The sequence below is a fragment of the Saimiri boliviensis genome, chromosome 1, assembly GCF_048565385.1.
Source record: "Saimiri boliviensis isolate mSaiBol1 chromosome 1, mSaiBol1.pri, whole genome shotgun sequence".
Taxonomy (NCBI): domain Eukaryota; kingdom Metazoa; phylum Chordata; class Mammalia; order Primates; family Cebidae; genus Saimiri; species Saimiri boliviensis.
Window position 1 is genome coordinate 191,088,825 of NC_133449.1, and position 27,509 is coordinate 191,116,333.

The window sequence follows — 27,509 nt, forward strand, 5'->3', positions numbered from 1 at the left end:
CTGCAGCATCTCTTGATTTTTTTGACATTTTAATAATAGCCATTTTTACTGGTGTGAGATGGTATCTCATTGTGATTTTGATTTGCATTTCTCTGATGATTAGTGACACTGAGCATTTTTTTCATATGCTTCTTGGCTGTGTGTATATCTCCTTTTGAAAAGTGTTTATGTCTTTTGCTCACTTTTTAATGGGGTTTTTTTTGCTTGTAGATTTAAGTTTCCTGTAGTTTCTGAATAATAGACCTTTGTCAGATGCATAGTTTGCATGTATTTTCTCACGTTTTGTAGGTTGTGTGTTTACTCTGTTGGTAAGTTTCTTTTGCTCTGCAGAAGCTTTTTAGTTTAATTAGGTCCCATTTGTCAGTTTTAATTTTTGTTGCAGTTGCTTTTGACACCTTCATCATAAAATCTTTACCAATGTATATATCTGTAGTGGTGTTTTCTAGGTTATCTTTGAGGGTTTTGTAGTTTTAGGTTTTACATTGAAGTTTTTAATCTATCTTGAGTTAATTTTTGTATATGGTATAAGGAAGAGGTCCAATTTCAGTCTTCTATATACAGTTAGCTACTTATCCCAGCACCTTTTTTTCATTGCTTGTTTTTGCCGGCTTTGTCAAAGATCAGAAGGTTGTAGGCACAGGGCTTTACTCTACTCGGTACCATTAATCTGTATGTCTATTTTTGTAGCAGTACCATGCTGCTTTGGTTACTGTAGCTTTATAGCATAGTTTGAAGTCTGGTAATGTGTTTGCTCCAGGTTTGTTATTTTTGCTTAGAATTGTAGTTGTTATTTGGGCTCTTTTTTGGTTCCATATGAATTTTAGAATTTTTTTCCCCTAATTCTGTGAAGAATGCTATTGGTAGCCTGACAGAAATAGGATTGAATCTGTATATTGTTTTGGATAGTATGGTCATTTTAATAATATTTACTCTTCCTATCCATGTGCTTGGGATGCTTTTCAGCCATTTGTTTGTATTATCTCTGATTTCTTTGACCAGGGCTTTGTAATTTTCATTGTAGAGATCTTTTACCTCCCTGGTTAGCTATAGTCCTAAATATTTTGTCCTTTTTGTGGCTATTGTGAATGGTATTGTTCTCTTGATTTGGCACTCAGCTTGGACATTATTGATGCATAGAAATGCTACTGATTTTCGTACATTGATTTTGTATCCTGAAACTCTGCTGAAGTTTTTTTTAATCAGATCTAGGAGCTTTTGGACAGAGACAATGGGGTTTCCTAGGCAAAAATAATATTGTCTGCAAAAAGAGATAATTTGACTTTCTGTCTTCATATTTGGATGTCTTTTATTTATTTTTGTTGCCTGATTTCTCTGGCTAGGACTTCCAATACTATGTTAACTAGGAGTGGTGAGAGTGGGCAGAGTTATCATGTTCCACTTCTCAAGGGGAATGCTTTTGGCTTTTGCCCATTCATTTTGGTGTTGGCTGTGGGTTTGGCATAGAAGGCATTTATTATTTTGAGGTAAGTTCCTTCAGTGCCTCATTTGTGAGGATTTTTAACATGAAGGGATGTTGAATTTATTGAAAGCCTTTTCTGCATCAATTAATATGATTGTGTGGTTTTTGTTTTTAGTTCTCTTTGTGTGATGAATCACATTTATTGATTTTCGTATATTGAACCAGTCTTGCATCCCAAGGGTAAAACCTACTTGATCAGATTGTGGTGGATTTGCTTTTTGATGTGCTGCTAGATTCGATTTGCTGATATTTTGTTGAGGATTTTTGCATTTATGTTCACCAAGGGGAGAGTGGCCTGTAGTTTGCATTTCTTTTAAGTTTTCTAGTTTATGTGCCTAGAGGTGTTCATAATAGTCTCTGTTTTTTTGTTGGTTTTTTTTTTTTTTTTTTTTTTGTCTTTCTGTGGGGTTGGTGTTAATGTTCCTTTTGTCATTTTGGATTCTTTATTTGGATTTTCTTTTTTTCTTTATTAGTGTAGCTAGTGGTCTGTCTTATTTTCTTTCAAATAACCAACTTCTGATTTCACATGAAGACTTTTATTGGTTATCTAATAGGAACAAACATATTTAGGTCAGCAGTATAGTTATTTTATCACATACTGCAGTTGATTTAAAAAAATTAGGATGCATTTTTAACAAGTAGGCTTATTTTTCTCTAATTACATACATTTGTTATATATTAGTATATGATGCACCTCATAAAACATACGCAAAACTAGATATCAAAAAAGGAAGAAGTATTTGTGAGATAAAGTCTTTAAAAATATCTTGGTCAGTAATGATAGTGTAATGGAGTCTCACTATTATTATTCATTATCTCAAAGCATAGTATATATTTAGGGTGAGATTCCCTGTTAAGGATAGTAAGGTGAGTGTCTACAGTTCAAGAAATCTTGATAATTTCTTCGCTGCTCTAGGCATGCCCTCCGGGGCACAGGTCTCTGAAACTCTCATCTAAAGACGTTTATTCTTGGGAGTATCTCTGAATCTATTCTGTTGTGGGATGCTGCCCAATTCGCAAAAAGAAAAAAAATGCGTATACAAGTATATTTAAAACATATAGATATAGATATAGATATAGATATCACTGTTGTAGGATAGTACAACTTCACATTGTGATTAAAAAATCACAGCAGTGTTTTTTTTCTAAGTCTATCCTTCCTCTACTCCTGAAGCCAGTTATGAGAATCTAGTAAGGAAAACAATTTTGGAGGGTATGGGAATATTATTATTTATACTTGAAGCAGTCAGATATGGAAGATGTTAACTACTTCTATTTTGGAGATGAAAATCATAATATTAATATTGTAATTAATATTAATATTGTAAAGCTGTTTCTACCTTTATTGGTTATGTTGAATATATAGTTACAGAAACTTGAAAATGACTTTATCTTACAGATCATTTGAGTTTCTTTAAAAAGACAGCAGAGGGCACTATGGTATTTAGTTTTCCAAAGCCAGTTTTAAAATTGGAAAATTTTTGCCATTTTTATATGTAATGCAGTGTATTCAACTAGTTCAGTGAAAAACTATGAAACGTTTTGTTCTTTGCTTTTTCACTCTGTTGGGAGCATAAAAATTTTGTTAAGTGTTGGTAAATTTGAGCTGCACTATTTTTCTGGGTTCCACATTTGCTTTTATTTAGAAGGTAAAATAAATCCTTTAAAAAGAGTACTTGTAAATCTGTTCACTAACCTTTACAGTTTACTTATTTGAGATTATCTTGATTAAAATCAGTACTTTGAGAAAAAAGCTTTCAGTGAATATTATATAAGAAATTTAATTAAAGTTTTAAAAGATGTTTTTATAGGTCGTAGCATTTCTAGTCATATGTCAGATATAATTTTATTAGCCCACAGACTGTCAGAGATCGTATGCCTAGAGTAATACATTACCTTTGTATTACAGCATTTGTTTAGGAAGCGAGTCAGTCTCAGTGCGACAGGAAGCCCATGTATTTATTTCTACATCCTTAATGAGAAAAGAAGAAGAAGCTTATTTCATAAAATATCCTTGGGGAAATGATTTGAAGGTTTCATTTATATTTTAAGACTGTAATTAACATTAATTGGGTTGTATAGGTTTTAAAGAAGGTAAACCCCCTGAGCAGAAAAACACATTGTAAATACATTATAAATACAGAGAAGGGAAAAATCTCAGCACCTATTTTGTTTTTTCTGTTATTAATTAGCTCAAAATAATAGGCAGAATGTTTGTCTGTAGTGCAGGAGTTATTCCCCAAAACTTTCTTGTTGCCTTTTTGTTACCAGTTTTGTGAGGCAGGAAATTAAAAATCTGTGAACTGCCCAAGGTCACACAGCATGATGGTAACACTGCCAGTGATATTTTAATAGTTATTTCCCAAGTCTATACCCAATTTACCAGTTTGTATTCTTTTAGATATTAATTTTTATTCCTCACGTCTATATAAATTCTAGAAGTAATTTGATTTTAAAAAAGCAAATATTCATTATTAAATAATCAATTTATATATATAATTATGTGGTATTTTTTGCCTGTCAAGTGTAATAGTTCATGGGAAGCAAGGAACTTTTTTTTTTTTTTTTTTTTTTAAGAGATAGGGGTCTTTTTGTGTTGTCCAGGCTGGAGTGTAGTGGCTATTCACTGGGTGTACTACTACAGCCTCAAAAGTGGACTCAAGTGATCCTCCTGCCTCAACCTCCTGAGTAGCTGGGATTACAGGTGCACACTACTGTGCCTGGAGAAGCAAGGAACTTTAAAAAATTTATTTCTGGCACAGTGAGAACAAATAAGCTCCATGAGGGTAGAAATCTTAGTTCATTTTATTGTCCCAAGTGACTAATATCTGGCACTTGGGTATGCAGTAAATATTTGAATAAAAATTTGTTGAATTTATAAATTATTCAATCCATTATTAATTTAAATATTTAAACTTTCTAAAGAGGTTTTAGAATGAGGAGAGCAGTAACTCTGCACTTACCCACTAGTTTAGGAAGAGATGGTGTATTTACAGTTGGTCAGCTAATCATTATCATGCATGCAGAGCATTGTTGGGGAGGAAAGATTGATAGTAAGGTAATAGGCAGAAATACATCTCATAAAGAAACTTGCTAAATATAAAGCTAGTTGAAATGCTTTAAGTAACTACAGTTTTATTAGTTTGAAGGAAGTGTAATTAAAATTAGGTTAGTAAATAAAATATGCTTTAAAATAAATAGGTAGTGATGTTTTGTGAGCATATAAAATCATGAGTCAAAGCAATTAGTTTTACCTTAAATCACACAATGTTTATACATGAATTGCTTAGCTATTTTTTGTAACTTTTTTCAGTTAATATTTTTGCCTTTTATATGTGATCACTTATCAAAAATGATCACAAAGTATAAAAAAGGAAGACCTGACACTCTGAATTTCATTTGTAATACAGATGTATTATAAATACTAGACAGAACATAAAGGAGAAATCAAGCTATGTTAAATAAGAAAATGAAAGAATGGGATAGAACATTGTATAGGAGGAGAAAAGCATTCTAAGTGTAGAGAAGAGGGAATGTAAGATGTTTCTTCAGGCTGGGCGTGGTGGCTCATGCCTGTAATTTCAGCACTTTGGGAATCCGAGGAGGGTGGATCACTTGAGGCCAGGAGTTTGAGAAACCCCATCTCTTCAAAAAAATCCAAAAATACATTCGTTACTCAAATACAAAAATTAGCCAGGAGTGGTGGTGCACACCTGTAATCTCAGCTTCTCAGGAGGCTGAGGCAAGAGAATTGCTTGAACCTGGGAGGCGGAGGTTGCAGTGAGCTGAGATCATGCCACTGCACTCCACACTGGGTGACAGAGTGACACCTGTCTCAAAAAAAAAAAAAAAGATATTTCTTTATGTATCAGCAATATCTGTTGAGTGCCTTCTATAACATTTGCTGGGGATATAGCAGTGAAAAAGGTAGGCTAAGTCCTTGCCTCCATGTAGCTTTTATTATAGAAAAGGAAAGCCATATTCAAATAACACAATGTCAAATAGTTGTAAAATGCTGTGAAGAAAAGTCTATCAGAATAAGGGAATAGAGAGTGATAGTAAGAGAAGAGATGGATTGTTTGATTGATTGATCGCCAGGGTCAATCTGTCTGTCTCTTTCTCTCTGTCTCTGTCTCTCTCTCTCTCTCCCACCTTCGCCCAGGCTGGAGTGCAGTGCTATGATCATAGCTCACTGCATTCTCAAAGAACTTGGCTTCAACTATCTTCCTGCTTCAACCTCCCAAGTAGCTGAGTCTACAGGTGTGCACCACCGTGTCTGGTTCATTTTTAAATTTTTAGTAAAGATGAAATCTTGCTGTGTTTCCTAGGCCGATCTCAAATTCTCATGCTTAAGTGATCCTTTCTCCTCAGCTTCCGAAAAATGCTGATATTACAGGCATAAGCCACCATGCCCAGCCTTGGATTATTTTAGAATGGAGCACTGGAGCAAAGACCTAGACTAAGTGAATCATCAAGTTCTGCAGATATCTGGGATAAGATACCAGGCAGAGCACCAGTTGCTAGACATTCAGGTGCATAAGACTACTTTAGGCCACACCTAATACCAGAAGGATATAGGCCAGGAGGCACAAGTTGCATTCGTAGCATTGTAGAGCAATCGTAGATAATCCTTTTCTGCTGGCATCCTTGTGGCAGTCTGGCATAGCAGTCCAGCTCAAGTGGAAGGTGATATGTTCCACACTAGGCAGATATGATAGCCTAATAGCTTTATGCCCACAGGAGCCAACCTCTTTTGTAACAACTCTCTAGAAAGTTTCTAGGGTTCTAATTTAGGGAAGCCCAAAGTATGGTCTCATCACAGGGTCTTTATAGGTCTGCAGCCCATATGCATTCTATCTACCAGTCCAGGGGTCATTGAAATCAGGTATAGTATTGCTTAGCAATGTGGGCTTCATGTTGCCAGGGTAACAGAGCTAGTTAGTTAAGCAAGATCAAATTTTCAAGCAGAGGGAAGGGTTTTGGATAAGCCCTTTTGTCCATAGCTTTGTTTTTTATTATTCTTTAATTACTACTTCTCACAAAAGTTGATCAAGCTTTGGCAGCCTTCAGGTGTAGACAAGAATGGATATGTGGGTGGGATATAGATACGAATGAATTTTTTCACTTATATAAAAAAAATCCCACTGGAGCAGACACCTCTAGAGCCTTGCACATCAAACTGTGGTCTTCACATTCTTCACCCCCTCACTCCTTACCCACCAGCAGCATCAGCACCATCTAGGAATTTGTTAGAAACGCACATTCTCAGGTTTACTGAATCAGAAGCTCTGAGGGCTGGGCCTCTGCTATCTAGTATAATGAGTCCTCTAGGTGATTCTGATAATAGCAAAAGTTTGGGAATCACTGTACTAGGGGATACAAAATTAAATGAAAACCCTGCTCTTAGAGTGTTCACCATCTAGAAGTGAGAGAAAGATGTGAAAACAAAATTTTGTCATATGTGGCCAAGTGTTTAACTAGAAGTATTAATAGGAATCTAAAGGAAATACATATGACTAAAATAAAAGAAAGTGAATTCAGCCCTGAAAGTAACAGAGACTTGAAAACAAGATGAGAGGTGTGTCCTGGAGCATAAACAATATAGTCCTGGTTGGATACTGTACTTAAAATAATGTTGCAAATATTGCACAGATTTATAGGTTAAAGACTTGCTGTTGTGGGCTAAGAATCCAGAGAACCAACTTTTAAATAGACTTTTGGAGCAGAGTTTGTAAATGTTCTTAAAGTTTCTAGGATACGAAGATAACTTGATTTTTGTAGAGAATTATATTTAATTATTTCAACTTTCTATTATTTTCTTTTTCTTTTTTTGAGACAGGATCTTATTCTGTCACCCAGATTGGAGTGCAGTGGTATAGTCATAGCTCACTGCAGCCTCAATCTCCTGGGCTCAAGTGATCCTCTGGCCTCAGCCTCCCAAGTAGCTAGGACTACAGGTGCCCACCATCGTGCTTGGCATCTTGTTATGTTCCCAGGCTGGTCTCGAACTCTTGTGCTCAAGTGATCTGCCTGCCTTGGTCCCTGAAAGTGCTAGGATTACAGATATGAATCACCATACTTGGCTCTTATTTAGATATTCAAAGCTGCATTTTAAAAGGCTAAAATATTATAGTTTGATTTATTATTTAAAAGAATTCCATACCCAGTGGCTCACGCCTGTAATTCCAGCACTTTGGGAGACCAAGGCAGGAGGATAGTTTGAGACCAGCTTGGGCAACATGGCAAGACCCTGTCTCTACAAAAAAATAAATAATTAGCCAAGTGTGGTGGTGTGCACCTCTAGTTCCACCTGCTACTTGGGAGCGTGAGGTGGGAGGATTGTTTGAGCTTGGGAGTTAGAGGCTGTAGTGAGCTATGATTGTGCCATTGCACCCCAGCCCCAGTATGGGTGACAGAGTGAGACCCTGTCTCAAAAAAGAAAAAAATTCATCTCATTTGACATTTTCACTGAGTCCATTGAGGATAAATTAACAATTTTTGTAGAAGGTTTAAAAAGGGCAGTTCAAATAAGTTGATTTTGTGATACTATTGAGGAACTTCAGTTATATTGAGGTTTTATATAGTTCTAAAAATCCCCAAAGTGAATTGAAGTTAGACTCACTTTAATAACAAATATTGCATAACACATTTGATGAATGATAATATATATTATAAAAACATAGTATAATAGGTAGCTCATTACCAAAGGTTAGAAATCAGCCTTTTACATAGGCAGGGACTTCATGACGAAAACACCAAAAGCATTGGCAACAAAAGCCAAAATAGACAAATGGGACCCAATCAAACTCCACAGCTTCTGCACAGCAAAAGAAACAGTCATTAGAGTGAATCAGCAACCAACAGAATGGGAAAAAATTTTTGCAATCTACCCATCTGACAAAAGGCTAATATCCAGAATCTACAAAGAACTAAAATAGATTTACAAGAAAAAAACAAAAACAACCCCATTCAAAAGTGGGCAAAGGATATGAACAGACATTTTTTCAAAAGAAGATATGTATGAGGCCAACAAACATATGAAGAAACGCTCATCATCACTGGTCATTAGAGAAATACAAATCAAAACCACATTGAGAAACCATCTCACACCAGTTAGAATGGCGATCATTAAAAAATCTGGAGACAACAGATGCTGGAGAGGATGTGGAGAAATAGGAACATTTTTACACTGTTGGTGGGAGTGTAAATTAGTTCAACCATTGTGGAAGACAGTGTGGCGATTCCTCAAGGACCTAGAAATAGAAATTCCATTTGACCCAGCAATCCCATTACTGGGTATATATCCAAAAGATTATGAATTGTTCTACTATAAGGACACAGGCACACGAATGTTCATTGCAGCACTGTTTACAATAGCAAAGACCTGGAACCAACCCAAATGCCCATCGATGATAGACTAGACAGGGAAAATGTGGTACATATACATCATGGAATACTATGCGGCCATAAAAAAACGATGAATTTGTGCCCTTTGTGGGGACATGGATGAATCTGGAAACCATCATTCTCAGCAAACTGACACAAGAACAGAAAATCAAACACCATATGTTCTCACTCATAGGTGGGTGTTGAACAATGAGAACACATGGACACAGGGAGGGGAGCATCACACACTGAGGTCTGTTGGAGGTGAAATAGGGGAAGGACAGCGGTGGGTGGGGAGTTGGGGAGAGATAGCATGGGGAGAAATGCCAGATATAGGTGATGGCGAGGAAGGCAGCAAATCACATTGCCATATATGTACCTATGCAACAGTCTTGCATGTTCTTCACATGTACCCCAAAACCTAAAATGCAATAAAAAGAAAATTTAAGAAAAATGAAAAAAATAGAGACCAAAAGAAATAACCAGGACAACAAAATGTAGAGGTATTGAGATAATGCAAGAAGTAAAATAAATAAATAATAAAACTGTTAAAGATAATATTCAGAGAGAAGGGAAGTTATGTGCTTATGAAATAATACAGAGCCCTTGAAAACTGAACATATAGCAGGAGCAAAAACTTTAATAAATGAGTTGGAAGATGAAATTGAAGACTCTTTGAGGAAGAAGAACAGAAAGACAAGAAGATGGAAATTGAAGAGGAAAAAAAATAAGGAAGTTGTTGGATCACTACAGAATGTCCAATATCTACCTATAATGTGATATCCTCCATGGCAAGGATTTTGTATGTTTGATCATTGCCTAGAATAGAACCAGACACACAGTAGGTCATCAATAAATAGTTCTGCAAGAAATCAATTTCTAGAACCTAAGGATCCACTCAGAACAGAATGGGGAAAGACTTATGCCAACACACATGATTGTGAAACTTCAGAACATCAGAGACAAAGGGATCTTCAAAGCTTCTGGAGAGGAGAAAAAGCACATATTTAAGGATCAAGAGTCAGACTGGCTTTGAACTTTCAAATAGCAAAGTTGGAAACATTACATACCAGTTAGGAGTCATCCTGTGCTTTTTATATATTCTTTCAAATGCCCAGTGATACAAAGAAACCTACTTCATTCACGCCCAGTGACAGAGCAATCTTGAATATCTTGCAAGATTATACCTTATTTGCAAGCACATACATGAACTAAATTCTTTCAAAATATTGTCATCGAAAATGATTAGCAAAGCAAGTTCACATCAAAAGTTTTGTGGCTTGATATTAACTCTTTGGTGCTAAATTAAAATGAAACCCATTTATTAAAAATAATCAGCCTTTTAGGTAAAATATCATTGGGGCAACACAGGATACTATCATATTAGGATTTTTATCTGTAAAAGATTAAAGTTGGCTGAGTATGGTGGCTCACGCCTATAATTCCAGTGATAGGAACAGGAGGCAGAGAAATTCTAGGCAGAAAAGAGCAAGGTCCCTGGTGAAGCCCCATCCTCCAGCCTGGAACTGTGTCCCAAAGTGAGAACATGCATTTCTGTTTTCCCACTCGAATGCTGCCTTTTCAGAAACCACACATGGCCCTTTCCACCCCCATCCGGTACCCAGAAAAACCCCTGACTCAACCGGCAGAGAGAAGAGAAGGGGAGAAGAGGAAAGGCAGCTGTACAGTGGAGACTGCAGTTTGAAGTTGGAGAAAAGTAGCTTGACTTGAGAGGGATGGCTGACTGCATTGCTTCAGAGAGGAGTCCAGCCAGGGACAGATGGACTCCAGGGGAAGATCACCTTCCCATTCCATCTCTCTTCCAACTTTCCTTCCCACTGAGAGCCTCTTTCATCAGCAATAAAGTCCTCCATGTTTACCACCCTCCAATTAATTCGTGTGACCTGATTTTTCCTGGATGCCAAACAAGAGCTTGGGTGCCACAGGTGCGGGTGTAAAGCTAAAACAGCACCGTAACACACACCCTCTAGGGCTTCAGGGGTTGAGAGCTGTGGGCTGAGTAAGCAAGGCACTCCTGTCATGAGATCTGGGAAGGGGGTCAAGGAAAATTTTCTGTTTCACCAGCAGTTTGAGAGGCTGAGGTGGGCTGATCACTGGAGGTCAGAGGTTCAAGACCAGCCTGGCCAACACGGTGAAACCCTCTCTCTCTAAAAATATAAAAAATTAGCTGGGCATGGTGATGTGTGCCTGTAAGCCCAGTCATTCAGGAGGCTGTGACACTAAAATCTCTTGAACCCGGGAGGCAGAGGTTGCAGTGAGCTGAGATTGTGCCACTGCACTCCAGCCTGGTAACAGAGTGAAATTCGTTGTTTTTTTTTTTTTTTTAATAGATTAAAGCTAATGTTTGTGGACTCACAGCTTTTCTTCAGTCAAAATTTAAATAGATTTTTAAAAGTTCAAAGTCGAACTTACCCACCACAAAAATCCCACCCACCACATTGGAATACTATTAGGATATAGATACTTTATTTAAATTTGCCTGGTTATGTTGGAGAAACATCAGTTTTTACTTGATTCTTCAGTTGCACGATGTATTTATTTTTTGAATCGTTTTAGTTTATGGTTTTGATTAACCATAAGCTTTGTAGTAGTGTGTATGCTATTTATTGGGAATTCCATTTACAAACAAATAATATAAAGAATCAGAACCTTATTTTTTAGAATTTGAATGTACCTCATCCTGTTCCTCTTTGTACTGAGTAAGGAATCCTTTCTTATAGCAGTCCTCGGTCTGTTTGTCAGTGCACCCAGTTCCATCAATTGCTGTTTGCCCCTCTTTTGTGTTTCCTCTTGTGACCACAGAAAGACTTCCCATCTCATGAATCTCCTCATATTCCTGAGAGGAAATAGAGTGTGGGGCAGAGCAATCATCAAATCATCTCAGAAGTCACTGGAAATCAGGTGTATTGATTTTCCTTGGGTCAATCTTTCCTTCCAAGTTCAGTGGGGTTGGAAAGAAAAGGTGGGGTCATATATCATGTGATTTTACTTCTGCCTAAGATATTTAGATCATTTCTTCATCCAGAGCATAGATTTGACAGTTTCTTACAGAATGAGAAGATATATATATATAACAGATGTTTAAGCCAATTTACCCACACTCTATGATTTATTAATAAACATTTTTTTTTAACCTCAGTCTAAAATTCCATGTACGTAAAGTTGAGGAAAGAGTTGACAGTGATCAGCTTTGTAGTAGTGTGTACGCTATTTATTGGGAATTCCATTTACAAACAAATAACATTTGTTTGTATACTATTGTAATGGCATATAACATTGGCCTGTGATCATTTGTGAAAAATTTACTCCCATATCTGGACTCTGGCTGCCTAATGAATTTCACATTATAAATATGCATACCAAATATAAGATTTAATGGTAAAATATAAATGTTTATTCATACAGTACCTTTGGAGGGACACATAAAAAACTGATCATTGGTTGCCCCTAAAGGAAAAGACTACCATAGGCTGAAGGACAGAGATAAGAAGTATACCCTTTAATTCTATCCGAACTTTGTACTGTGTGTAAGAGTTACCTAAACAATAGTAAAGCACTAAAAAGCAAGTAAAATAAAAATGACAATGTAAAGAGTAACAAAGGATAAGTTAAATGGGAAAGGCAAATACTCTTTTAGTATATTCTAGCCAAATATAATTTGGTTGTGTCTGTTTTGGGTTTATTCTCACAATTGATAAACAAAATTGTATTGATTGATGGCTAAGTCTGATTAGTATTTTTCTCTAGATGGTATTTGTATTTTAATATTTTATCATCTTATTGTTTACTCAACTTCAAATGATATAGAAGGGTTGCCAGGTTTCTCTCTGATGTGGGATCTCTTCTTGATTTGGAATGCAAATTACAAGTGTCTTTTTTGAATAAAGGGACCAGGTGACTTATAGGTATTCCTTCTCTAAATATAACTAAGATAAGATTTTTTTTGAGGTGCATTAATCTACATAAGTGGTAAAGAATTTACTTGAATCTTCTCCAAATTCTCATGTCTAAAGTCTGATTGATTAAATTCATTCTTGGTATTTTATTTTGAAAAGAATGCAGCTTTAGCAAACCTCTTTGTACAAATGCAGTGAGATTAAGTTCATTTAAGTAAATTGTTATTGTATTTTAAAAATTTACCAGCTTTATTTTTCTTTTTCCCTTTTAGCCGACCTCAGAAAGTGTGTTTGTGTCCATTTCTCCCAGCGCACCCTCTGCCTATCTCTACCCACTTGTATATAATTCAGCATCCAGCAGAGGTAAGATTTTGTAAAATACACCATTTCAAGCAGAATGTGAGTCCACAAGAGGAAACACCAAGATAAACATATTTATCCTTACCAGCTCTTTAGTATTTCTGAAAAGAAGTTGATGATAAATGCTTTCTCTTTTGGAAAAGATAGTTTCTTTTTAATTTCATATGATAGTATAGAATCATGTGCTTTAGAGAGAGAGATAACATTTCATAAAATTATGTTACTGAATAGTACAGCAATTTAAAACTCCAACAATTTTGTGTGAAGAAAAAATGAGATTTTTGTGAGTAAAGAGCTAAGAAAATCATTGCTTTTAAAATTTTGGTCATAGCTTATGTTCCTTGATGTCTTTTCTTGCTACAGTAGAGGTAACTGACAATTTTAGTCGTACAGTGTGAATGTATAAATAAATTTTTGGTTTACTTTAGATGAAAAGAAGGAACATGTATATTTTATAATGCATGTTATATGTAAAGATTTTAAAATCAGTACTCTCTTGTATGGGTAAAATTATGCATATGTACCAGTGTATATGTGTGTTTGTAACTCTTGATCAGCTGCGTAATGAAGCGGGGAGGAAGGAGGTCATAGAAAACCATAAATTATAATTAATAGAAAGCTACTCAATGCATACTATGAAATGTAGTTAGTGCAATGTATAGTTAAAAGTCTTTCAGTATTTAGGAACTGAGAATCATAGACCCAATCAGGCTTTCTAAGAAGGTATAATTATTTTTTAAATTTCCAAAGTCTGTGTCAGTCGAAGACTTTAACAGAGACATAAAAGAAATTAATCGACCAGACGTGGTGGCTCATGCCTGTAATCCCAGTACTTTGGGAGGTTGAGGCAGGTGAATCATGAGGTCAGGAGATTGATACCGTCCTGGCCGACATGATAAAACCCATATCTACTAAAAATACAAAAATTAGCTGGATACTTGTAGTCCCAGCTTCTCAGAAGGCTGAGGCAGGAGAATTGCTTAAACCTGTGAGGCAGAGGTTGCAGTGAGCTGAGATTGCACCACTGCACTCCAGCATGGGTGACAGAGCAAGACTGTGTCTCAAAAAAAAAAAAAAAAAAACCAAGAGAAATAAAACAAAAGAAATTAATCTTTTCTCTCTTTCAAATGATAAAACACTTTTTTTTTTTTTTGAAGTAGAGTTTCCCTCTGTCACCCAGGCTGGAGTGCAGTGGCACAATCTCAGCTCACTGCAATCTGTGCCTCCTGGGACAAGCAATTCTTATGCCTCAGACTTAAAAACACTTTTTCTTTTATTGCAAAGTGTTAACTACTCCATTTGGTGGGCAACCTTTTCCTCAGTCTCAACAGCATCATGCTTTTGTCAGGATTTTGACAATTTGGTCACTAGCACTATTTTATTGCAGTTAAACTTAAAACATGTACAGCTCAAATTTATGTAAAATGATAGCTTGTTGGCCATACCAATTTTGGTTAAAACCTGACATTTGAGGCTAGCAGCAAACTCAAAGCCTGACTTTTGAGGAGGCCTGACTTTGGGAGGCTGAGGAAGGAGGATCATTTGAGCCCATGAGTTTGAGACTAGCCTGGGCAACATTAGTGAGACCCCATCTCTACAAACAAGTAAAGGAAATTAACCAAGTGTGGTGGTGCATGTCTATAGGCCTAGCTACTTGGGAGGCTAAGATAGGAGGATCCCTTCTGCCCAGTAGTTTAGGCTGCAGTGAGCTCTGATTGCGTCACTGCATTCCAGCCTGGGCTATACAGCAAGACCCTATCTTAAAAAAAAAAAATCCAAACCACTTGACATTTGATGGCAAATACTGCGTTTATTTTGCAGTATACACAATATGGTGCCTTTTCATTGTTGTATGGTTCCAGACACAAGATAGCTTTTTTAATGTGGGTGTTTCATGGATTTGTGGCAATGTTAATATTTTCTTTCTATTTTTTATAGAGCCAAGTCTTACTGTGTTGCCCAGGCTGATCTTGAACTCCTGGCCTCAAGTAATGCTCTTGCCTCAGCCTCCCACAGTGCTAGGATTGCAGGCATGAGCCATTATGCTTAGTCTTTTTAAAAAAAAAGTTTTCAAAAATTTATACATATATATATATATATATATATATATATATATATTTTATTGCATTTCAGGTTCTGCAGTACATGTAAAGGACATGCAGGATTGTTGCATAGGTACATACATGGCAGTGTGGTTTGCTGCCTCCATCCCCATCACCTATATCTGGCATTTCTCCCCATGTTATCCCTCCCCAACTCCCTCCCCAACACTGTGCCTCCTCGAGTCCCCGCCAACAGACCTCAGTGTGTGATGCTCCCCACCATGTGTTCTCATTTCAACACCCACCTATGAGTGAGAGCATATGGTGCTTGATTTTCTGTTCCTTTGTCAGTTTGCTGAGAATAATGACTCCCAGGTTCATCCATGTCCCTAAAAACGACACAAACTCACCGTTTTTTATGGCAGCATAGTATTCCATGGTGTATATGTGCCACATTTTCCCTGTCCAGTCTATCATTGATGGGCATTTGGGTTGGTTCCACATCTTTGCTATTGTAAAAAGTGCTGCAGTGAACATATGTATGCATGTGTCCTTAGAATGATTTATAATCCTTTGGATATATACCCAGTAATGGGATTTCTGGGTCAAATGGAATTTCTATTTCTAGGTCCTTGGGGAATTGCCACATTGTCTTCTACAGTGGTTGAACTAATTTACACTCCCACCGACAGTGTAAAAATGTTCCTATTTCTCCACATCCTCTCCAGCATCTGTTGTCTCCAGATTTTTTAATGACCGCCATTCTAACTGGCATGAGGTGGTATCTCAGTGTGGTTTTGATTTGCATTTCTCTAATGACCAGTGATGATGAGCCTTTTTTCATATGTTTGTTGGCCTCATAAATGTCTTCTTTTGAAAAGTGTCTGTTCGTATCCTTTGCCCACTTGTGAATAGGTTTGTTTGTTTTTTTCTTGTAAATCTGTTTTAGCTCTTTGTAGATTTTGGATATAAGTCCTTTGTCAGATGGGTAGATTGCAAAAATTTTTTCCCATTCTGTTGGTTGCCAGTTTACTCTAATGATTGTTTCTTTTGCTGTGCAGAAGCTCTGGAGTTTAATTAGATCTCATTTGTCTATTTTGGCTTTTGATGCCAATGCTTTTGGTGTTTTAGTCATGAAGTCCTTGCCTATGCCTATGTCTTGAATGGTTTTGCCTAGGTTTTCTTCTAAGGATTTTATGGTGTTAGGTCGTATGTTTAAGTCTTTAATCCATCTGGAGTTGATTTTAGTGTAAGGTATCAGGAAGGGGTCCAGTTTCTGCTTTCTGCACATGGCTAGCCAGTTTTCCCAACACCATTTATTAAAAAGGGAATCCTTTCTCCATTGCTTGTTTTTGTGAGGTTTGCCAAAGATCAGATGGTTGTAGATGTGTGGCATTGCCTCTGAGGCCTCTGTTCTGTTCCATTGATCTGTATCTCTGTTTTGGTACCATGCTGTTTTGATTACTGTAGCCTTGTAGTATAGTTTGAAATGAGATAGCGTGATGCTGTTTTTTTTTGCTTAGAATTGACTTGGCTATGCAGGCTCTCTTTTGGTTTCATATGAAGTTTAAGGTGTTTTTTTCACATTCTGTGAAGATGGTCATAGGTAGCTTGATGGGGATAGCATTGAATCTATAAATTACTTTGGGTAGTATGACCAGTTTCACAATATTGATTCTTCCTAACCATAAGCATGGAATGCTTCTCCATCTGTTTGTGTACTTTCTTATTTCGTTGAGCAGTGGTTTTAGTTGTCCTTGAAGAGATCCTTTACATTATTTGTTAGTAGTATTCTTAGGTATTTTATTCACTTTGTAGCAATTGTGAATGTCAGTTCATTCTTGATTTGGCTCTCTTTAAGTCTGTTATTGGTGTATATGAATGCCTGTGTTTTTTGCACATTGATTTTGTAAACTGAGACTTTGCTGAAGTTGCTTGTCAGTTTTAGGAGATTTTGGGCTGAGATGATGGGGTCTTCTAAATATACAATCATGTCGTCTGCATATAGAGACAATTTGACTTCCTCCTTTCCTAACTGAATATGCTTTATTTCTTTTTCTTGCCTGATTGCTCTGGCTAGACCTTCCAATACTATATTGAATAGGAGTGGTGAGAGAGGGCATCCTTGTCTAGTGCCAGATTTCAAAGGGAAAGTTTCCAGTTTTTGCCCATTCAGTATGATATTGGCTGTAAGTTTCTCATAAATAGCTTTTATTATTTTGAGCTACTTTCCTTCAATACCTAGTTTATTGAGAGTTTTTAGCATATGGGCTATTGAATTTTGTCAAAGGCCTTCTCTGCATCTATTGAGATAATCATGTGGTTTTTTGTCTTTGGTTCTGTTTATGTGGTGAATTATGTTTATAGACTTGCATATGTTGAACCAGCCTTGCATCTTGGGGATGTAGCCTACTTCATGGTGACGGATAAGGTTTTTGATGTGCTGTTGCAATCGGTTTGCCAGTATTTTATTGAATATTTGTGCATCTATGTTCTTCATGGATATTGGCCTGAAGTTTTCTTTTCTTGTTGAGTCTCTGCCTGGTTTTGGTATCAGGATGATATTGATCTCATTAAGTGATTTGGAAAGGATTCCCTCTTTTAATATTGTTTGGAATAATTTTAGAAGGAGTGGTACCAGCTCCTCTTTGTATGTCTGGTAGAATTTGACTGTCGATTCAGCTATTGAAACTTGTGTATGCTACGCAAAGTTCTCATGTTGTGTTTTTCAGCTCTATCAGTTTATATATATGCCTCTCTAAGCTGTTTATTCTCATTAGCATTTCATCAAACTTTTTTTCAAGGTTCTTAATTTCTTTGCATTGGGTTAGAACATGATCTTTTAGCTCAGAGAAGTTTGTTATTACCCACCTTCTGAAGCCTGTTTCTGTCAATTCATCAGACTCATTCTCCATCCAGCCTTGTTGTTCCCTTGCTAGTGAGGAGTTGCAATCCCTTGGAGGAGGAGAGGTGTTCTGGTTTTGGGTATTTTCATCCTTTTTGGCTGGTTTCTTCCCATCTTTGTGGATTTATCTACCTGTGGTCTTTGTGGTTGGTGACTTTCAGACAGGGTCTCTGAGTGGATGTCCATTTTGTTGCTGATGAAGTTATTTCTTTCTGTTTCTTTGTTTTCCTTCTAATAGTCAGGTCCCCCTGCTGTAGGACTATTGGAGGTCTACTCCAAATCCTGCTTGCCTGGGGATCACCTGCAGCGGCTGCAGAACAGTAAGGGTTGCTGCCAATTTCTTCTTCTGTTATCTTTGTTCCAGAATGATACCTGCCAGATGTTAGTCTGAGCTCTCCTTTATGAGGTGTCTCTTTGGTTATACAGGGGATGGGGAGCTGCTTGAGGAGGTGGTCTGCCCCTTATGGGAACTCAAGTGCTGAGCCGTGAGCTCTGTTGTTCTGTTCAGAGCCACTGGGCAGGTACATTTACATGTCCTGCAGCAGAATTCATAACTGCCTTTTTTTCCCGGGTCTCAAATGTTTTAAATTTAGTTTTTAGCATAATTAATCTATGGTTTAATTCATTCATCATTGTGTGTGCTACAAACATATTTTATGTGTATACAAGTACATCCTTTCAGTTTTTCCTTCTCAGCATAGGAATTTCCTATTATTATTATTTTTCTTTTTTTAAGAATGGGGTCTTGCTGTATTGCCCAGGTAGGTCTCAAACTCCTAGGCTCAAGGTATCCTCCAGGCACTGCCTCCCTAAGAGCTGGGACTACAGGCATGAGCCACCATGCCTGGCCATATTCAGCAAAGGAATCTTCCAGTCTTCATCTGACTTATTAATAATGGGCTACCTGTGCTTAACTTTAGCACACCGTTTTCAATAAAAGGATATGCTAGTTTTCTCACTCTCCCATCAAAAAGTTACTAAAAATCATTTGGATAGGCTCTTGGAGGGGGCTTTGGAAAAAGAAGACTTGGTGGAGGAGATGATATGGAGGTGATATGATGGAGCATTTCACAGAGTAGGTATACATATATGTTGGGTCTGACCCACAGACCCTGACCCAGCGACGGTTGAACAAATGTGCACTCAGACAGAGATATCCAGTGAAAGAGTGGGCTAGGGGACCAGGCCACTCACAGACACTGTGGAGGGTGCTATAAAGAGTCAGCAGCCCAAGCAGCCTGAAAAGGGGGCCTACGGGCCTTTACTTAGTATAGATTTAGTGACAAAGGCCTAAAGCAAACACTATTTGTGGGTAATTAACTTTATGGATCTCCAGAATAGGTAACAGTTTTTCTCAGGATGGTCAAAGCTTGGTTTCTGGGGAAACAGGTAAACAAACTAATCTGGATAAATTTCCTTGCACTCTCTTGTAACTTGTCCTACACTAGCTGCCTTCAGCCATAAACTTCTTCCCAAGGCTTTGCCAAACCTTCCAAGAGGGTTTGTATCCATTTTACAGTTTTTCCCACCACCATGACTGAACTCCTACACATGTATATAAAATTACTTAAGGATAAAAACAGAAAAGTTATCTCAAAAATAACAAAAAGCTTTACAAGAAAGAAATCTTATGTTAAACTATTTGGCCTTTGTGAACAATGTATATTTAGTCATGAAGATGCAAATACTGTTTACTGACTTAAATAAAAATATTAGATGTGAGACGAAGGAGTGGTGTTAGAAAGCTAAATCCTCATTTGTTATGAGAGGCACTACTTAAGGACTCTGGAGCTCAACTGCCTGAGTTCAAATTCTTTTTTTTTTTTTTTTGAGACGGAGTCTTGCTCTGTCACCCAGGCTAGAGTGCAGTGGCGAGATCTCAGCTTACTTCAACCTCTGCCTCCCAGGTTCAAGTGATTCTCCTGCGTCAGCCTCCTGAGTAGCTGGGACTACAGGCACGTGCTACCACACCTGGCTAATTTTTTTTGGTATTTTTTATGGAGATGGAGTTTCAGTTTGTTAGCCAGGATGGTCGTGATCTTCTAATCTTGTGATCCACCTGCCTCAGCCTCCCAAAGTGCTAGGATTACAGGCATGAGTCACCGTGTCCGGCCAAATTCTTAATAGTTCTGTAAACTCTAACTTTGGGCAAGTTAATTAGTATCTCTGTGCTTCAGTTTCCTCATTAGTAAAGTGGATATGACAAAAGATATATTTCTTTCTCTCTCTGTGTATTGCACTTAGAAATATGTGCTTTAATATTAGCTGTTATGATAATTGGTAGTTTTTAGATAATATCTAAAATTGATAAATCAAAAAATAGGAAAAAACCCAGTATATTATGTGGCCATATGGAGATGACTACCAGAAGAAATAGCCAAAAGAGTTAAAATGATTGCCTCCACGAAGTGGTACTGGGGAGTACATCTGGGAACAACTGTGGCATTTTAAATCTTTTAGCCCTATTTAATTTGATATATATACATGTATTATTTTGATAAAGGTTTAGAAAGTGATTAAGTCTGTGTCACAGTCTCATGGTGATGGTAAGGAGAGAAGAACATTATATCAAACATTAGAAAATGTCCTAAAACCACCTAAGGCAGAGTAACTAATCACTTGGCTCTATGGGCTTCAAGATAGAATTCTCATGGCAACAAGAAAGATGGTTTCCAGTGTTGGAAGCTAGAATATTGAAGAAACCTCTCACGATAGTCGAGTTAATGGCATTTTCAAAAATGGCCACCAGATTTCTGCACTCTAAAGTTATTGTTTTTGTTTTCTTTCCATACCCCATATTCTTTGGAAGCAAGGCCATAAATCTAGCCATACTCAAGTGGGAGGAAGAGATTAAGCTCCATGTTCTAGAAGGGGAAGTATTTACATTTAGTATTTGGAATTCTTTTGTAAGGAAGATTTGTTTCTTCTCCCCCATTTATTTATTAAGTCATTTATTTATATCATTCTGGACTCTTAATTTGTACTTTGGGTTATAATCCAGTATTGCATTATTTATTTTGTTGCTCGAATTGTTCAGTTTTAGCCATTGGGAGCTCTTTGAGATTGGGAGCTCTTTGAGATTGGTTTCTCTGTCCCTTTGACATGTCCCATTGTTTTGTTTTCTTTTTAATTTAAATAAAGAGGCTATGCTGGGAAGAACCCGTTGTTTTGTTTTCTGAGCACTTTCTTGTTTTTGAGGCATAAAGACCTAGGCAATTATCTTCAAGCTGACATAGTGCAAAGTGTAATTACTCATGAAATAAAAAACTTGTCAGAATAAATGATTCAATTTAGCTAAACACAAATTTACATTTTAATAATCTTAATCATTATATATATTAATGTAATCTTCTTTGATCAGTAAACCCGTAAACATACCCAAATAGAATAAAAAGGTGTGCTTATGTTATTGTTAATACTGATAAAGCAAAGAAATTTTACCTCTTTTTATTAACCTGTAGTCTTTAATAAAAGACTTGTGAAACTTATACATAAAGTTATAAATCAGATGTTCATCATAAAATATTTAAAAGTGTTTATATCTAAGTAAAAATCTATGTTTCAATTCATTTTTTAATTAAAGGAAAACAAAGTATTGCGGACAGTTCCTCTACTAGCAGCGTGCCTCCCCCAGGACAAGTGCAAAGTAAAGATCGGTCGCCGCTTCAGTGAAGAAAGGTAAATTAACTGTTAGCGCAATGTAAATGATTCTTTTCTATACAGATCTTTAATAATTGTTTCTTTCAGGTCATTCATTTCTTTCAGCTTATTCGTGGCCTAAAGAGTGGAAATAGTCAAAAAATTTAAGTTCTGCTAACCCCCGACCACACAAGATAATACAAGACAAAAACAAAACAAAATCAAATAAAAAAAAAGTTTCAACTAAGGAATGATAGCATTATCTGAATTTCATAGTAATATATGTTTAGCTTAAAAGGCAAATATACTTAGTGTTTATATCATTTTTGTTAAAAGTGCCTTCCAGCTGGTAGATGGTAGGGTTCTTGTTTTTTTTTAAATATATTCTACAACATTTTTTTTTTTGGTAGGGTTCTTGTATTAGATTTAGTTCAGTTTTTTTCCTACGGTGCCTAATATGGTGCTTACTCAGTAAATTATTGTTACTATTTTTCTTTTTCTTTTTTTTTTTTTTTTGAGATGGAGTTTTGCCCTTGTTACCCAGGCTGGAGTGCAATGGTGTGATCTCAGCTCACCGCAGCCTCCGCCTCCTGGATTCAGGCAATTCTCCTGCCTCAACCTCCTGAGTAGCTGGGATTACAGGCACGCACCACCATGCCCAGCTGATTTTTTTGTATTTTTAGTAGAGACGGGGTTTCACCATGTTGACCAGGATGGTCTCGATTTCTTGACCTCGTGATCCACCCGCCTTGGCTTCCCAAAGTGCTGGGATTACAGGCGTGAGCCACTATGCCTGGCTGTTATTATTTTTCAAGGCAGGATCTCACTTTGTTGCCCAGGCTTGAGTGCAGCGGTGTAATTTTGGCTCAATGTAACCTCCACCTCCTGGCCTCAAGTGATCTTCCCACCTCAGCTTCCTGAGTAGCTGGGACTACGGGCATGAGCCACTGTGCCTGGCCAGTAAGTTATTATTTGCTGATGAATTTTAAATTAAAGCAGTTTAGAACTTTCAATGTAAGTGTGGTAACTGAATGATTAATTTCAGCTTTTGTTAGAGTACATGATGAAATCATGGGGAAATGATTAAAAGAGATACACCTTTTTTTAAAAAAAAAAAAAAACCAAAAGTATCCTTTGTAAATTTTTGCTTTCAGTATATCAGAAAACAGTTGGTTTTTATATATTAACCCTGAATCCAGTAACTTTCTAAATTCATCTGTTAGTTGTGGAAATTGTTTTGTAGATTCTCTGGAACTTTCTATGTAAGCAGCATAGTCATCTGCAAATGGGATCATTTATATTTCTTTCTTTCTGATACTTATCCTTTTTTTTTCTTGCCTCATTGCAATAACTGGTAACTTTAGTATAACGTTTATTAGAAATGGTGAAAGCCAACACCTTTACCTTGGTCCCAGTCTCTGTGGACATTATTAACTATGATATTGGCTGTGGACATGATTAACTATGATATTATTAACTATGAATTGGTCAAGCATTATTGAGGTATAATTTGTAACTAGGTTTTTTCCTGGGTGCTGGTGAGGCACAGCTTCCCTGAGAGAATGCTGTGGGTTCTTGGCCTCCAGTCTCTTAAAGAATAAGCGATAGGACCACTGCAGGTGCACCATGTGCTCATAAAAGTAAATACTGGACCCAAGAAGTGTTGCAGAAAGCTGATTTTATTTAGGTAGAGAAAAAAGAAGAGAAAGACTTCCATGAAGAGTGTGGAAGGGAATTCCAGAGGGGGAAATCCCAGAAGGGAAAGGGAGCTCCCACCATGTAGGAGGGGATTCCAGAGAGCTGGAAGTCCACTGTGGGTGAAGGAATAGGGAAATTTATCCTGGGAGAAATTCCCACCTTCCCAAGTTCCTCTGGCCAATGAAAGGAGTTCCTTTATTATTATTATTTTTTCAATTAGACAACTTTTACTAAATGAGAAAACTACATTTAAAATGTGTTTTAAAACAAAATGGAATTAGAAAAAAAGACATGCATTTTAAAGAACTTTTGCACTGTGCTAAAAATGAAATATCTCCTGCAGTAAGTAATACAATGTGCCAATTCATAAAATGTAAGTTAACAGGTTTCTCAATTTAACATTTTCAAAGACGATATTAAGGTCAAAAATGTCACATCTATGGTAGCACATATAGAAGGGCATTATAGATATGATGTCCATCCCTATGCAGCTTACAAATTTGACAATGCTCAATAAAAGGTTTTAGAAACACATCCAATAGTGTCATAGCCAAAGAATCACAAATCTGTGTCCTGTAAGTCCTCTCCTTCTAAGATCTTTATGTTAACTTTTCTACTCATTGCCATTTGTTAATACTAACCCTTAAAAAAAGAGAGAATAGGAAAAGAAAGGCTGCAATAAACTCTTGATCAGATACAGAAATTATTGCTACTATAGTTCACCACAAAGCATGCCTATACAATATCGTATGACCTTTGATTGTGAAAAATCAGAATAAAAATCTTTAGTGACAAAAGCCTTACAATTGTATATAACATTCACATAGCAATATTAGACAGTTAAGCACCCAGTACCCATAGTTGACAAAATGTCCCACTGACCAGCATTCTTATTTAAATACATCCTTCGTATAGAGGGAGAAAAAAGAGATACTGTCACCTTTCCAAGGCTTGTCAAAAAAGGATTCTGATGTACCGGGATCTAAAAACAAACAACAACAATAGTAGCAGAAAACTCAAAAAAACAAAACCAGTATAGTTTTGGAAAGGAGTTCCTTTAAACTTCCTCTGTGGTGATTGACTCTTAGTTTCCTCCCGCACCCACGAAATTCAAACATAAACCGTTAAATCTCCCTGATGGAGAGAGATGGGAGTGGGGCATGGTGCTGGGAAATTTTTGCCCTTAAAACTATGCCCCCTAGGGCCAGGCGCGGTGTCTCGTGCCTGTAATCCCAGCCCTTTGGGAGGCTGAGGTGGATGGATCACCAGGTCAAGAGATCGAGACCATCCTGGTCAACATGGTGAAACCCCGTCTCTACTAAAAATACAGAAAATTAGCTGTGCATGGTGGTGTGTGCCTATAATCCCAGCTACTCAGGAGGCTGAGGCAGGAGAATTGCCTGAATCCAGGAGGCGGAGGTTGCGGTGAGCTGAGATTGCGCCATTGCACTCTAGCCTGGGTAACAAGAGCGAAACTCCATCTCAAAAAAACAAAAACAAACAAACAAAAAAACCCAAAAAACCTACGCCCCCTCATGGACCTGGAAAGAGAACACATTCCCTCATAATTGATAGATAAAAGTTATATTTACCATATACAGTGTGATGTTTTGAGATATGTATACATTGTGAAATGATTACCACAGTCAAGCTAATTAACATATCCATCACCTCACATAGTTGCTTGTTCAAGATGTTCAGTAATATTGAGAATACTATAGTATGGCTGTGTCAGGTGAGACACAATGAGGAAGTGAAGCCAAAATGCATGAAAGGAAAGTAGTTTATTACACACATTTACCAGAGAGGTTAGAATGCCAATGTAAGGCCAAAGGGAAGTCTAGAAACGGCAGGAGATTCAACCATTGGGTGGATGGGAAAGGGAGACCTGTGAGATTATGACTCTATTAAGGTCTGTGGGTGTTATGTCTTAGGATTTCCCTGTGGGTTGTGGACTGGCTAGTTTAAAGAGAGCTGTGTGAAGGGGGAGTTTATTCATATGACTCTGGTTTTGACCTTTAGGTTTTATTGTGGTCAGCAGCTATGGGATGTGTTGGGTTTTGGGTTAGTGAGGAAACAAGTAGGCTATATGGCAAACATCACACAGGGAGGGAGAGTTTTAACGAGGCCAAAGGTGGCAGGGTTGGATTACAGATAACTTATGTCAGGCCTAAAATCAATGCCAAGGCAATAACTGTATTAAACACATTTATAATAATAGTTTACTTTAAAAATTTTTTTTTTTTTTTACAGTGAGAACATTTAAGACCTGCTCTCATGGCCATTTTCAAGTATACATTTACTGGAATAACCATGTTATACAGTATATCTCCACATCTTCATTTTTGTAATGTTGGTTATCAGTTTCTAAAGTGCTGAGAGTTTTATGAGTGAGTGAGTGTTGAGTTTCATGAAATGCATCTATTGAAATGATCATGTAGAATCTCTCTAAAATTCTGTTAATATAGTGGATTATATTGATTGATTTCTGCATGTTAAAACCCTTCCATTTCTAAGATCACGCCATTTCATTCCTGCCTGGGTGACAGAGCAAGACTTTGTCTCAAAAAAAAAAAAAGAAAAGACAAGACTGTATTTCTCAGTTGTCAGATGTAGTGTTATACAAATTATCAATTAGGTCAAGATGGTTGATAGTGTTGTTCAAATCTTCTGTATTTTGACTGATTTTATGAGCATGTTTTCTCTCAGATAGCAAGGAAATTATGTTAAAATCTCCAGCAATAATTAGAGATTTGCTTATTTTTACGTTTTGTTGTTTTGATTTCTGTTTCATCTATTTGAAAACTCTTTAGGTGAACATGTAGTTAGTGTTGGTATGTTTACTTGATGCATTGGTCCTTTTATCATTATTACATGTTGTTGGAAAAATGCTCCACTGTTTTTCCTCTGCTGTGGGGTCAACACCACAAACTTCAACACAGAAGACTTCTGTGACCCCCAAATGTGTGAGGAATTCTCCCCACAAGCAAGCAAGCAAGCAGGCAGTAAATTTTGTAATAACGCCAGTTGGATGTCCTTCAATTCAATTCCGACCCTATCTAACTGGAGATAGTGTCACATCGCACAGGGTGAGGGCTCAGTTCCCAAGACTGCCCTTTTCCCACTTCAGACACCATTGGCAAGTCTGGGCCTCAGGAACTTGTGACTGATCAGCTTCAAGTCGGGGCTTCCACAACTCTTGGTTTGGCTTCAGTTAATTGGAAACACTTAATGTTTAGCAGTTTATGATAATGGCTACTACAAAGGATACAGATGAGATATGTAGTACAAAGTACAGAGAAAGGGATACGGAGCTTCTATGCCTTCCCTGGGGCACTACCCTCCGGGAATGGCTGCATGTTCAGCTCTCGGAATCCTGTCCTCTTAGGTTTTTATTTAGGTTTCATTATTTGTGATTGATAAAGCCATTGGCCATGGGTGAACAACTTGGTCTTTAGCCACTCTCCCTCCCCTTTGTCTTTCCAGTGACTAAGCCCACCCTGAAGCTGTCAGTCAACATTAGCATACAAAAAAAAAACACAACACTTTGGAGATTCTAAGGATTTTAGGAGTTGTATGCCAGGAAGTGGAAAGACGACCAAATATATATTTCACAATATCACAGATCTCTCTCTTTATCTCTGGTGATACTCTTTGTCTTAAAATCTACTATGTGTGGGTACTAGTGTTTATATGTTATGGGTCTTGGTTTTTAAATTTAATCTGACAATCTGTTGTTTAATTGGAGAGTTTATTTCATTTCCACTGGATGTAATTATTGACTTGTTTTTTTTTTTACATTACCAGTGAATACTGTATTGATATTTGTCTTCTGTTAGTCCTATCAGTTATTTGATCTTTTGTTCCTCTTTTATGTCTTCTTCTGGGTTATCAATTTATTTTTTTTAGCATTCCATTCTATTTATTTGTTGGCTTTTTAGGTATGCCTTTTGTGGTTAGTCTTTGGATTATACTATGTATTCTTTGTCACAGTTTATCTTGAATTAATAATGTTATACAATAAATATATAACAAAAGAACCTTATAAAAATATTAATTTCATGCAGTCCCCTTCTATTTTT

General features: G+C 37.0%; 1 protein-coding gene across 2 annotated transcripts in view; it reads left to right on the top strand.

Moving 5' to 3' along the window:
* DTWD2 (DTW domain containing 2) overlaps nucleotides 1-27,509 on the top strand; it is a 231,033-nt gene that overhangs the window by 23,852 nt on the left and 179,672 nt on the right. For both annotated transcript variants that reach the window (XM_074382340.1, XM_003920674.4), the window contains exons 2-3: nucleotides 13,056-13,146; nucleotides 21,674-21,768. In XM_074382340.1, coding sequence (XP_074238441.1) covers nucleotides 13,056-13,146; nucleotides 21,674-21,768 — 186 coding nt within the window. The remainder of the gene's footprint in view (nucleotides 1-13,055; nucleotides 13,147-21,673; nucleotides 21,769-27,509) is intronic.